General features: G+C 36.7%; 1 protein-coding gene across 1 annotated transcript; it reads right to left on the bottom strand.

Moving 5' to 3' along the window:
• Positions 1-233: 233 nt before the first annotated feature.
• Positions 234-9,720, bottom strand: LOC149413590 (uncharacterized). Its single transcript, XM_089644665.1, has 7 exons — positions 9,689-9,720; positions 9,362-9,441; positions 7,165-7,259; positions 6,870-7,062; positions 4,424-4,591; positions 1,581-1,808; positions 234-565 (listed from the first exon to the last, which is right to left on the bottom strand). The coding sequence occupies exons 2-7, from the start codon at positions 9,422-9,424 to the stop codon at positions 404-406; spliced, it is 909 nt and encodes a 302-aa protein (XP_089500791.1). The 5' UTR covers positions 9,425-9,441; positions 9,689-9,720; the 3' UTR covers positions 234-403.
• Between the last annotated feature and the right edge of the window lie 4,655 nt (positions 9,721-14,375).

Below are 14,375 nucleotides of genomic sequence, written 5' to 3'. Positions count from 1 at the left end.
TAAGAGCCGTCAACAATGAAATCTACCACCACTGTGATGGCTTCACTGAGCAGATAATGTACCAAGTGTGAAATATAGTCGACCAATGAGACTGCAGGATGAAGGAGTGTTCAAAATGCAAAACATGTACAAAACATAGGTCTAAATGATATTAGGGTGACTCTGACAGTATTCTCCAACAGAATGAATGGAACACCATCTTTAAAAATGGAAAAAAATAATAATATACACAATAACACCAGACAGTAAGATATTTTAATATTCTCTGTGTTGGTTACACCCAGTCATTTAAAGGCATCTTAATTTTCTACTTGGTTAATCATGTCCACTTTCAAAATGCTTTATGTAAATTTGCTGGTTAACCTTCAGCACAGATGGAAGATGTTATCTTGGTTGTTTTCGTTTAGTCCCCCCCAACACACTTTGTTCCTTCGTAATGCGACTTTTCGTTTTTAACTCGCAATACTATTTCTGCGTTGAATTGTTTGTAGAAGTCTTCGATCCTCTGCAGACGGGTGGAACAGCAGCATTGTCGGACAGGAGCGCTCAGCTGGAGTTTTATTGACTAGAACATACAAAATACAAATAACATACGGAAAGAAATGAAGAGCAATAATACAGGACCCTGATAATTTTATAAATAATTTAAACATAAAACCGTACATATAATGTGGAAGAAGTACACCATTTAAGTTAATGGAATATTGGAACTTGCTCATCAAAAAAGAGAGTGAAAAGAGACACGTGAACAGTAAAGACAAACCATCGTTCATGACATATTTATTAATCGTTCTGCTTAGAGAACCAGATGTAATCAAGAGATGAAATTGCCTGACCACCTTCTGACTCGGGTCTAGACAATGTAGTATAATGTCAGTTATAAACAACTGTAAAATCATAGATTTATTTCGAAACATTTCCACTTGACACTCAATTTCAAATAGATTCACAAATTTTAAATGTATTCTTAAATGAAATACAATTATTGAAAGCATATGAAAGACTCTTTCAGATTTTAATATTGAACAACAACGTCGTAATCATTTTCATTTTAAGTTTTCAACATAAATAAAAACTTACCAGAACCAAACCTTTTGGACAGTGAATACATAATGTATGTATTTTGAATACGATTTAAATAGCCATATCTCAATATTGTCAGTTTTGTTCCAGCTATTTTAAAAATATTAGAGATTGCAATGCAACAATAGTTCGTAAAACTTACAAATAGTATTAGCTAGAGCTATTATAAATACTGACCAGACTGGACCAGACATTTAGCATTCAAAGCGGAATTTTTGATTTTGTAGCGGCGTTGCTCTCGGAATGTGATTCCGACATCATTTTTTGGTTTATTACTTTGAAAAAGGTTTACAAATAATTTATTTTTAATATGTAATCCTCACTATTAATTATACCAGTTCTGAGGTCTACATAATACAATTATTCTATTCGGATTCGGTAGTTTTAGTTCTAGCGTTGGGAGAGTTGGAGGTCAGTTGGAAGTACAAAAAGCGGAACCTATTGTTTCGCTTCATATCTCATCTATGTATAATACGATAATGAATATTGTTTCTCACCTCAATGATTATGTTCCAGTTGGTTTTAGCAAACAACCTGCTACCACTTGTCGTTTGAGAATAGGTGCTGATGGCAGCCAAGAGCCTGTCCGTGTAGTTGTTAGAGATATACAATTTCAGCACTAGCTCATGCAGTTTGTCCACCAGATCGTCAGCTCCCTTAGTACCCTCCCAAATGGTATCGATGGCATAACCTCTACCTTCCCTATAACAGCTGCTGGTAGGAACCTTTAAAAATAATCGAAAATTATAAAAAAAGTTTGAAAGACCATTGTAAAAATTAGTTATTTTGTAAATCTTATGTAAAGTGGGTATAGATTATTGTAATGTGATTCGGACTTAAATATCAAAGTACAAAATCACTTTTCCTATTCCTGACTTCATCCAACTTCCAACACCCTTTTTAGAAATCTTTTGTCTAATTGAACACTTGATTAATAATACCTATATATTATTTTGTTTTGCTTTTGATATATTTTACAATAATTATTGTCCCCTTCGTTTTAGGAAATAACATCTCCAAAAATTAAGTTAAGAAATAAACGACAAATCTGCTTTACACCATGCTTTTTCATCCAGTTTGTCTATTCCTAGCGATTCGGGATGAAAAAAAAGTATGTGTTCTATTTTGGTAGTTAGTTCCGTGAGAGGTATTGATTTTTGCATAGTTTAAGATGGTGGAAATTATTTGATATCTGTCATCTCTCATTGTTTTATGTAACTGTATTACGTAAAAATGCTTTATGTTTTTCAGGTTAATATTTTAAGTATTACTAAAAAGACTATGATACGTATTTATCACTGATTGGAATATGCATTACTGTTAGTAATTGTGAATTCCACGTATATGTTTGATTATTTGATATTTTGTTTTGAAGAAATAATACACGAGAACTTTAAATACGTACTATTAACTCACAGAATAAATAATATCTATTTGAGTCAACTTCATATTGTAACATACTTTTATTAATTAACTAGCTGTACCTACCCCGCGACGCGCCGCTGTGGCTCTGTCTGTATGTACAAATAGAAAAATATTAACGCGTTTTGATTTTACGTCCAACAGATGGCGCTGTTTTAAAAAAAAACATATTTGTCAACAAATGACACTGTTATTTAAAAAAAATACCTGGTGACATCTATATAACATAGGTGTATAAAAACACACTCCTATTTAAATACAATGTTTTGTCAAACTTTCAAAGCAATCGATGAAGAACTCTGGGAGATTCCAGATTTTGAATGAACAAACATTACATTTTTTATTTATTTAGATAGATTATTAGAAACAGAGTTGTGACAGCTATTGCTTTGGCATCTGCGCTGCCGTGTTTTGGTGGTTTCATTTCATATATTATATGAATATCGTATTGATCAAGATACGGTGATCAGGCAGGCAATTCCACCAAGGCACCTATAATATAGATGATTACATCATTATGATAAAGGTTCAAACGACGAACGGGTAAAAAAACATCGATTGGGTCGTAACGAACCACGTGACACAGCTCGCTAATGACAGTGACAAAAGGTTTTATGATTGTGATCTATGGTTATATTGAAAGTGTTGCCATTTTTTACGATTTATTTTTCATTATTTCTTCTTAAATGTTAAATTCCATATCGTATGAAAATGTTGATTGTGTAAAGCGAAGATTTTTATATGGGTCCCAATATGGGGATCGAGATGAAAAAAGGATGATGTAAAGCTAGCATGTCTCTGCTGTGATGCAATTATATTCATTTCTTTGCATATGTCAATTAGTAGGTTAATACCAAATGTTTGTTTGTACATCTGAAAAATAATAGTGTTTAAGATTATTTTTTTAAAGTTAATTACCTTATCATTGCTTCTAAAGTTCCAAAATTATTTTTTGAAACATCATAGGTATTTTGAAGATGTTTTACCTCACTAACGCAAAAATCATAATTATTGCCTGCAATAATTTATTGTAATGTGGCGTTGTTTTTTACGGTTAAACGAGTTACTCAAATCTTAATGAAAATCTCAATAGGAAACTGAAAATTGTATCGTAAATATTTTTATACATTATGAAGAGATTTAAAATGAGAGTACCTACGAAGATTTTCTACTACACGATGAATACCTACTGATATAGGAAGCATTGCTAATTTATTAAAAATCTGGTCAAATTTTTTGTATTTCTGTTAAAAACGGGACTGCAGGCCTTTAACGAATGAATTAACAGATTTCCTCACAAACTATCAGCAAAACACGAATGTGTTCATAAAAATTCTAATAATTTCGCATTTCGTCGTTATATTTATCAGGATAAGCGCAGATGAATGAACACGTGTTCTGATGTATGGCTTGCCATCACGTTTTCAACAGGATTTTAATAAATCAGATGCAGCATCTAATTCACCAATTGAGCGAGCTCTTCATACTCTAAATAATATTTGTCTTAACTCTTACATCGACATTTTTTCGGATTCACTGCCCAAATTCACACGTGGCATCATGTCAATAATTTAAACTATTCAATGCGCATACATACAGACACACATACACACAAACACTCACACATACAATACACATGTCACACACACACCTATAAACTACACACATCACCTGGTAATTAAGGAATAAACATACCACTTAGCAGACATTACAAGGAAACATATCATAGGTACCCAACATGAAGTATCTTATTCCTGTGTATTGTTTCATCTCTGTAAATAATGTACTGTTTGTTTCTATAATATAAAATAAATAAATAAAATAAAAAATCAGCAATGCTCACTTTTCTCCGTGTGCTTTCCTGTACAGTAGATAATAAATATATTATGTCTTATATCAAATGTGTGTTGGTTCTTACTTTAGGATTTAGGGTGGGGTTACATTTCAGAGCATCACATCCTGATGCAAATCGGCTGCTGGCGGCTGCCAAGAAGTTAATTCCGAACATATTCTGTGCGTACAAGTCGATAGCCGCTTGGATGTCTTCGTCATTTTCATCGTTGCACTTGGCTGACGCATTTATAAACTGGAAATATAAACTAATATTATTTTTTTATAAATTAAAACACTAACTTTCTGACACTGTGCAGAAACGGGCCGTTCGTTTGATAAATCCCCTGTCTTGACTAACGGAATGCATTCTTTAAAACAGTGGCGGCTCGTGACTTTTGGATGTACTAGTACTACTACTATTTTTGTATGAAGATTTTCATAATATTTCAGTTTGGCCGTGCACCGCACGGATTTTCTGAAAATCTTCATACAAAAAATCGAATTTTAGAAAAAAAAATCGTTTTTAGCTACAACAACATCAATAATGCCATTTTTTTGTAATACGGGTTTTCCAATAAGAGGTGTTATTTTGATATTCAATCGTAAAAGATCAATGGTTTCGTTGCTTGTGTGGCACGTAGCGCCGTCTTGTTAAAAGTAAACGTTGTCCAGATCAATACCATCCAATTCCGGCCATAAAAATCATTAATCATCTCTCGATAGCGCAATCCATTCACCGTAAATGTTGCTCCAGCCTAATTTTCGAAAAAGTAAGGTCCAATGACTCCGCCGGACCAAACAGTCACACGTTGAGGATAGAGAGGCTTTTCAACAATAACTCTTGGTTTTTCCGAGCCCCAGATGCGACAATTTTGCTTGTGGACGAAGCCACCGAGGTGGAAATGGGCCTCATCACTCAAGATGACTTGCAATTGATTCACTCAAGTGAATTTTAATAATTTCAAAGCGTTGTTGAAGCGTGTATCGTTCCATTTTTATTAATAACGTAGTTTCTACTTGTCAAATGTCAAAAAATGACAGCTTCAAAAGTAACATCTACCGAAATAGCGGGCTATCCACTGCTTTAGAGTACAGGCGTCACGTAGGTATGCAGTCCTTGTTCTACCAGCATTACAATGGAAGATGCTCCGAGGAGCTGGTGTCATTGAATCCTTCGGCACCATTGCATAGTCGGAAAACACGCCAAACGCGCGCCCATCATATGTACACGATTGACATTCGTCACATGAGAACGGGTCTATTGACGCAACTATGCATCTCCCATTAATATATGTTCCTTCATTCCCATACCCAATATCTGTCCCTTTCTGATAGTTTTGATTATTTACCCTGATTATTGATCCTCATAGTGTATTTAATATCGAGTCTGCTAAGAGAGCCAGATAAATTTACATGTATTCTCACAAGACGTGTTAAAAAGTACCAGGGGTAAGTCAGTTCCTAATTCTAAACTAAATGTTAACCAGTTTCCCAAAGAGTTGTGTCATTTTCAATTAAGAAAATATTGATTACAGTCCACAAAAATTGATTTGCATTCAATGTGCGACTACAGGGTCTTTTCTACGACTCGTTCTTGAGATCAACAGCTCGGTTGTGGAACGCTTTGCCGGTATCTGTGTTTCCTCCCTCCCGCAACATCGGTCTCTTCAAGACCCTTGTTCACTTCTTCCTCTACTCAAAAACCCACTAAACAGCATCCCCAAACATGAAATAGGGAAAATAATTTTCCTCAGGGCATCCGGTGTTGAGTTAATGTTAAGTATCAGGTTGTACCCGCCAAACAATCATTTTCCTCAGGGCTTCCTGTGTTGAGTTAATGTTAAGTATCAGGTTGTACCTGCCAAACAATCATTTTCCTCAGGGCTTCCTGTTTTGAGTTAATGTTAAGTATCAGATTGTACCCGCCAAACCTTAACAAGCAATAATAATTACTGTACTAATTTGAAGATGGAGAATGGAGATGGCATTTTGGTCCTGTGACCTTGTTTCTAATAAAAAAACCTTTATTTTTTATGTGAATACCGTACAAGAGTCCCAACTTCTCCCATTCGCATGGAGCCAGCGCGACTATGGCATCCCCAATTGGGGTATGTTGTGGGCTGGAGGTAGTGAGGGGAGGAGATTGGGAATAGGAAGGTGTAGAAGTACCTGGCTATGCAGATCTGATCACCAAATATGGCTACAGCCATTTCAAGCAAATTTTCAATTCTGAATGACGGCCTTTGCTGAGGATATCTCTCGCTCTCGATGTTACATGTTGCCACTGACAAGAACCTATGCCAACACGCTTGTACCATGTTAAATGCACCGTCCATAACATTGGACGGTAAGTACAGCAAATCATATGCACATTGTACATTTGGAAACGGGACGGTGCATATGACACGGTACAAGCTTGCTGATTGTGCATTGGAAATTATAGAACACATCAGGGTTAAAAATGACACAACAGAAAAGAAATTACAGAATCATTTAAAGTATTTTGTGATAATGGTAGACATAAAACTTACCTGGGAGTAACCACAGAGACTTGGCTTCTGGTCAAGATAAGGCATAAGCCTTAGGAACTTATAGGAAATAACAGTGGCCAACTGGGTAGGAAAGGTGTTCAGACTGGCGCTCATCTGGAGGATAATGGTCTTGAACTGCTCCCCAAGGCAAGACAGAGTCACCTTCTGGTTCCAGATCTGTTTCGTCAAATCCCTGAAATTAACAACATAACGATTGGTTCAATAATTATTATTCACTGTCAGCTAATAAAACAATGTTTATCTGAAAGTAATAGGAAATATATCAAGAACTCACCTGAACGTCTGTTCCCTTCCTTCTACTGTTACATTAGGAGCTGCATACGGACATGTGCAGCAAGTGGTTGTTGTTTGAAGCGTTGCTTGGGTTTGCTTTAAAAGGACAAATTTAATGTTTAACGATTCACATTGGAGAAAGAGACAAATTAATGTTAGTATCTAATGCTGCGTAGTCACGTACGAACAGAAGCGCGATCTTAGCTGTGAAAATATGGAACTAGTTTTTATTTTTATTTTTTTTATTACTTTATTTATTTTCATTTCTTTACATATATTATACATATTAATAGACAGTAAATAATAACATAATATATATTACCAAATTGTATACACAAGAAATGAAAACCCACTAAGGCACTGCCTGAGTGTGGGTAATATAAAACCATTACTATATTTCAAGTACCTAAGTATAATATACATTAGAAAAAGTTTTTTTTTTTTGTTTATAGTTATTATAAAAGTAAAGAGAAAACATTATGTACAATAGTTTATAAAGTTTCAGCAAGTGAGTTGTAGAAAGGATCAATAAATTTATATAAAAAGCGTTTCAATATCTGCGTCATTCAGCCATAATTTTACCTCCTTAACATATTCTATTGTTTTATTTATCATTTGAGTTTGTAGTGGTAGAAGGTTAAATGTACGAGGACCAATGAAACTGCTATGTGTCTGCATTAATTTAGTATTTGTTTGGGGGGTGTAAAATATATTATTTGTTCTTTTGCTCATTCTGTTTTCATTTATTTTGAAATTATTTTTGTTTTTAAATAAATATTTCATAATTTGTAATATACATAATTTACGAATGTTAAATAATTTAGATTCTTTGTTTAATAGGTCGGTCGAGAATGTTTTATTTTTGTTATATATGACTTTAATTATGTGTTTTTGAATTATTTGTAGGGGCTTAATAAATGTATCAGGTGCACCACCCCATCCTATTATGCCATAAGTGATTGCAGATTGCACCAGGGAGAAGTAGATCATTTTCAATTTTTCAGCGTTTAAAATTTCCTTGAGTCTATAAAATATGTAGGTAAGATATCTTAGTTTAGAAGTGGTTTGATTAATATGTGATTTCCAATTAAGATTAATATCTCTTGATACTCCTAAATATTTTATATTTTTGACATTAGCGAGTTAAAGAATATGTTTATTTAGGTGTCAATATTGATTGCTTTTCCAAGTGGGATGTACAAATAAACAAAGTTTGTGAACGACAAGATCAATTGTAAGCAGATTATATAAATTAAAATTTTTGTTCCAATCTGCACACTTCGAATAATTTATTTATCTCTAGCTGAATATAAGGTATGGAATAACAACTTGGGTAAAGCTTCCTGTAAAACTAATATCGACCATTTTCAATTCGTCCAAAATTCATTGGTTAAATTATTAGCTCAAAAAATGTATACAAAGAAAGGCATAATATTCTATACTTGTATCTCAAAATTCTTTCAGTGAAAGCAATTCTGTGGTACAAAATTATATTTCAGCACATAAATAACCCTTTTTATGTATCAACAATTTTACTAAGTCATAATACTCGTTTTAACTTTAATGAAGGACTTATTGTAGCTAAGCAAACAAATAAATATGGACAAAGAACGTTAAACTATGTGATTCCAAGTTGTTTTATTATGTTACCTGCTGAAATTAAAAACTGTGCCCAAAACAAACAATTGGTGAAAGACTTGGCTTACTGAAAGACTTAATTTTTAAAATTCTTACATATGTTTTCAATTTTTAATTTTTTGTTTTATATAATTGTAAAAATGTAACTGTAAACTCACTATAATAAGATTTATAATGTAAAGAACCAGTCATACAAACTGCTAAAAAGTAGTTTATAGGGACTTTTTTGCCTTGTAAAGTGTGTATTTTTAAATTTTAAAAAAAATAAAAAGCCACAAATTATGGAAAAGGAACGAAGCAACCGCATGCGTCGTTTTCCGCCGTTTGCGATTGCTTCGTTTCTTTCTTATAATTTGTGGCTCACTCGCGCTTTGATTCGTAGAAAAGAACTTTCACAGAACTTAGAAATAATAAACTTTGAAATTTGATGAATTGTTCAAATCCTGTGAAACAAACCATCCTTAGTGTTCGAGTCCACGAAAACGTTAATAACGTCTAGAAAACTAGACGACTGTTTTCTTCACACATAAATATGAATAAGTTAGACATTTGTCACTTACCATTATCAATAAACACATCACCAAAACAAGGCACCATATGACAATACGCCGAATATCTCCCATGTTTGATTCCAATAAAACTGTGTGTAAGAATGATTTTATTGAGTAACAATGTTCACAGTTTGCAAGATCTCTTTTCGCTGAGTTTGTTAACCCTTTACAATCTCTTTGAATTGAAAGCAGTATAAAATGTTAACAAGTAATAAAAAGTTAGCTACTAAATTAAATGTAGGTTCAAGCAGAATACGTGCGATCAAATAAAGATAAAATATTATACTTTTTACTACAAATTATTATCAAATTGTTAGAAAGTAAAATAGTACCGACATAATATTTAATAGGTCTGTTATTACACGACGTGTCGTGACGAAGTTTTAATGCTAAAGTGTTTTATTTTTATTCCTTTTGAGTGCTGTAGAAATAACCATTGCAGGCTCAATCGGTTATTTCTTCAATCAACGTGAAACAATTGAGTAAATATAACCAGCTGAGTTCACCGTTCGTATATTTATCAATTGGGAAAGAAACAAAAAAATATTCCATAAGAGTGCGATGAATCAAATCAATACCTTTTATGTAAAGTACAAATATTTGTTTCCAGGAGTGACAGACGTATGAATGACGGATGTATGGAAAGCTTGGGATTTCAACTAGTTGCAATACAAATATAAAATTACAATCAAGTCAAAAACGGCCGGAAACCATTGATGTATTATATTTAGGTGAGACATGAAGACAAAAAATAGGTTCAATTTTTGTCTCTTTAATTAGTCCAATTTGGCCTCTAACGCTCTCAACGCCAAACCGGAAATTAAAACGTCCGGGCTACCGGCATCGATTATCACATTCTTGCATACAACAAATCGGCAAAGGAATGCAAGAGAATCATCAATAGGTCAAAATTCGAACACGACCTGCAGATCAGCAAAAAGCTGGCTGCCTGCCCGCATGGCAGCAGAGCATTCTGGTCGCTTGCGGGCTCAATAGGTCGAAATTTTTGCAAACCCAGTTTGCCACCTCTTACCAGACCTGACGGCTCACTAGCAAACACCGCCACCGAAAAGGCAAACCTTTTAGGGAAAATGTTTGCGGAAAACTCGACCCTCGACGACGGGGGTGCTGTTCCGCCGTCGGTTCCTCACTGCGGCTTCTATATGAAAAAGCTGAGGATCCGGCATCGGGATGTACTCCACGTCATACGGGGGCTCGATGTTAACAAAGCTAGTGGACCTGATGGAATACCTGCCCTGGTATTGCAGAGGTGTGCTGCGGAAATAGTTCCAGTTTTGACAAAGCTCTTCAAAATGTCCCTGAAGTGTGGCACTGTGCCCTCTGGTTGGAAAAAAGCGGTAATTCACCCTATTCCCAAGAAAGGTGACCGCTCCAACCCGGCCAACTACCGCCCCATAGCGATCACATCAGTTCTGTCCAAAGTGATGGAACGTGTGATCAACGACAAACTGCTCACATACCTCGAGAAGAACAAAATTATCAACGACCGTCAATACGGATTCCGGCGGAACCGCTCGTGCGGTGATCTTCTCGCGTATGTGACGCATGTTTGGGGGCGGTGCCTGGAACGTCACGGTGAGACCCAAACGGTCGCACTAGACATATCCAAGGCCTTTGACCGGGTCTGGCACCGAGGACTTGTCAACAAATTGCATTCTTACGGACTTCCCGCATCCCTGTGTACGTGGATTGCTGACTTTTTAAGGGATAGGTCGATTCAGGCGGTTGCTGACGGTTTCACCTCTTCCTCGCACTCCATAAATGCTGGCGTCCCACAGGGATCGGTTCTGTCTCCGACTTTGTTTTTGTTGCACATCAATGACCTTTTGACATGTGCACCGATTCATTGTTACGCGGATGACAGTACAGTTCATGATAGCTTTTTGTTTGACAAGCCCCCAAAGGGCACACAAACTCCAACGGCTCGGAGGGCTTTGAAGCAGAGAATGGACGGTTATCTCGAGAGTATTTCCTCCTGGGGTAAAAATAATCTCGTCGAATTTAATGTTTCAAAGACCCAATCCTGTCTGATTACGTCTAAAAGGGATCCAAATGATAATCTAGTCTCCTTCAACGGAAGCAATCTTCCGAACAGGCCTTCCATTGATATGCTTGGTGTAACTATAAGTGACCAGCTCAGGTACGGGGGCTCCATCGAAGCTAGAGTAAAGTTGGCCTCTCAGAAGCTGGGCGTACTGTACAGGGCCCGCAGATACTTTAATAGTACACAACTGCTCACCCTGTACAAATCGCAAGTGCGCCCTACTGTCGAATTTGGCAGCCATCTCTGGTCTGGAGCCCCAAAATACCTGAAAAAAACCCTTGACTCTGTGCAGAAACGGGCGGTCCGTTTGATAGATTCCCCAATCTTAACAAACGGACTGCAATCTTTAGAGCACAGGCGTCAGGTAGGTATGCTGTCCTTGTTCTATCGGTATTACAATGGAAGATGCTCTGAGGAACTAGCATCATTGATCCCTTCGGCACCGGTGCGTAGTCGGGATACACGCCAAACGCGCGCCCAACATTTGTACACAGTTGACACTTGTCACATGAGAACGGGTCGCTTCTATGATTCGTTCTTAAGTTCAACAGCTCGGCTGTGGAACGAACTGCCGGCCTCTGTGTTTCCTCCCTCCTACAACATGGGACTCTTCAAGACCCATGTTCACTCCTTCCTCTCCACAAAAAGACCCTCCACACAGCATCCCCAAAGATGACATAGGCCCTGAGGGAAATTATTTTCTTCAGGGCCTCCTGTGTGGAGTAAATATAAAAAAAAAAAAAAAAAAAAAAAAAGTGGATTTTTTCAGGGACAGAATTGACATGTATTGTTTGGTCTTCTATATTAATCTTAACAATGGGTGTGTCAGTTTTATTAATATTAGCTGTATCTTTTAAGATACTCCAATTTTATTTTGTCATTGATAGCTTCACTGATTTGTTTTTTGTAATAATCCCTTTTAACTGTGTCAATTATTTTTTTGCAGTTGTTTCTATAACGCACATACTATAAACTCACACTCTATAAATGCTGGCGTCCCACAGGGATCGGTTCTGTCTCCGACTTTGTTTTTGTTGCACATCAATGACCTTTTGACATGTGCACCGATTCATTGTTACGCGGATGACAGTACAGTTCATGATGGCTTTTTGTTTGACAAGCCCCCAAAGGGCACACAAACTCCAACGGCTCGGAGGGCTTTGAAGCAGAGAATGGACGGTTATCTCGAGAGTATTTCCTCCTGGGGTAAAAATAATCTCGTCGAATTTAATGTTTCAAAGACCCAATCCTGTCTGATTACGTCTAAAAGGGATCTAAATGATAATCTAGTCTCCTTCAATGGAAGCAATCTTCCGAACAGGCCTTCCATTGATATGCTTGGTGTAACTATAAGTGACCAGCTCAGATACGGGGGCTCCATCGAAGCCAGAGTAAAGCTGGCCTCTCAGAAGCTGGGCGTACTGTACAGGGCCCGCAGATACTTTAATAGTACACAACTGCTGACCCTGTACAAATCGCAAGTGCGCCCTAATGTCGAATTTGGCAGCCATCTCTGGTCCGGAGCCCCTAAATACCTGAAAAAAACCCTTGAATCTGTGCAAAAACGGGCGGTCCGTTTGATAGATTCCCCAATCTTAACAAACGGACTGCAATCTTTAGAGCACAGGCGTCAGGTAGGTATGCTGTCCTTGTTCTATCGGTATTACAATGGAAGATGCTCTGAGGAACTAGCGTCATTGATCCCTTCGGCACCGGTGCGTAGTCGGGATACACGCCAAACGCGCGCCCAACATTTGTAACTCGGTTGACATTTGTCACATGAGAACGGTTCGCTTCTACGATTAGTTCTTAAGTTCAACAGCTCGGCTGTGGAACGAACTGCCGGCCTCTGTGTTTCCTCCCTCCTACAACATGGGACTCTTCAAGACCCATGTTCCTTCCTCTCCACAAAAAGACCCCTCCACACAGCATCCGCAAAGATGACATAGGCCCTGAGGGAAATTATTTTCTTCAGGGCCTCCTGTGTGGAGTTAATATTAAAAAAAAAATTTAAAAAAACATTGAATATGAGAGATGCATAGTCATAGGAATCTTCCCAGCATAAGTTATGAAGCTTATCCCACTTTCTGATTGCTGGAGAATGCCAGCAGTGATCCATGGTTTGAGTTTTGCGTCAGATCGTATTTTTAACTTTTTGTGTATGTTGTTGCATTGGCCAAGTGGTTGTGTAAAGTATTTATAAATAATTCGCATGCAGAGGTTGTATCGGTACAAGTTTTCTTTAAAAACATTGTTTAGGAGAGTGTCAAAGGTAATCTTTTCTTGGGGAAGAGTATTTTGTGCTGATTTGTGGATTTTGTGGGTGAGGGAAGTGATAATTGCATAGTAATCTGTGCCTGTTGATTGATACACAATGGATTCTGTGTCTAGTTTACTCTTAACAAAGACGTCATCTATACAACTACTGGTGTTTGATTCTGATTCTCTAGTTGGAGTGGTGACAGCTGGTAGATATCCTAATAGAGTTACTGAATTTAAGTATTCGTTGAATTTTGTTGATAATATTTATGTTAAAATCCCCAATTATATAGGTGTTCTGGCAATGGTCTATGTTTGTCAGAATTTCATTTAGTGTATAAATGGGGTGATATTGTGTATGTTCGGAGATCTGTATATAGTCAGGATTGTTATGTGATTATCACGATTTAATTGTTTTCAATATTTTAATATTTTAACTATTTGAAATATTTTCGTTTTAGGGGTGGATAGAGAATATCAGAGAAGTATTCCCCAACCATATTTCGCATCCTGGAGGGTGGGTTGGGGGTGGGCAGAAAATTTCAGACAATAATTTCCTTGGAATATTTCGAAATTTTCCCAGAATATTATGAAATATTATTGCGGACAGAATGCACCACTTCAACAATTACCAGGAACAGGATTACATGGAGATAAATGATGGACTTGCCGAACGTCACAGCGGTGCTGCCAGGGTCT

Source organism: Hesperophylax consimilis, chromosome 21, assembly GCF_061612785.1.
Source record: "Hesperophylax consimilis isolate HC1 chromosome 21, BYU_Hcon_1.0, whole genome shotgun sequence".
In the NCBI taxonomy this organism is placed as follows: Eukaryota; Metazoa; Arthropoda; class Insecta; order Trichoptera; family Limnephilidae; genus Hesperophylax; species Hesperophylax consimilis.
The sequence above is the reverse complement of the archived record's forward strand: the minus strand, read 5'-3'. Positions and strand labels throughout refer to the sequence as shown.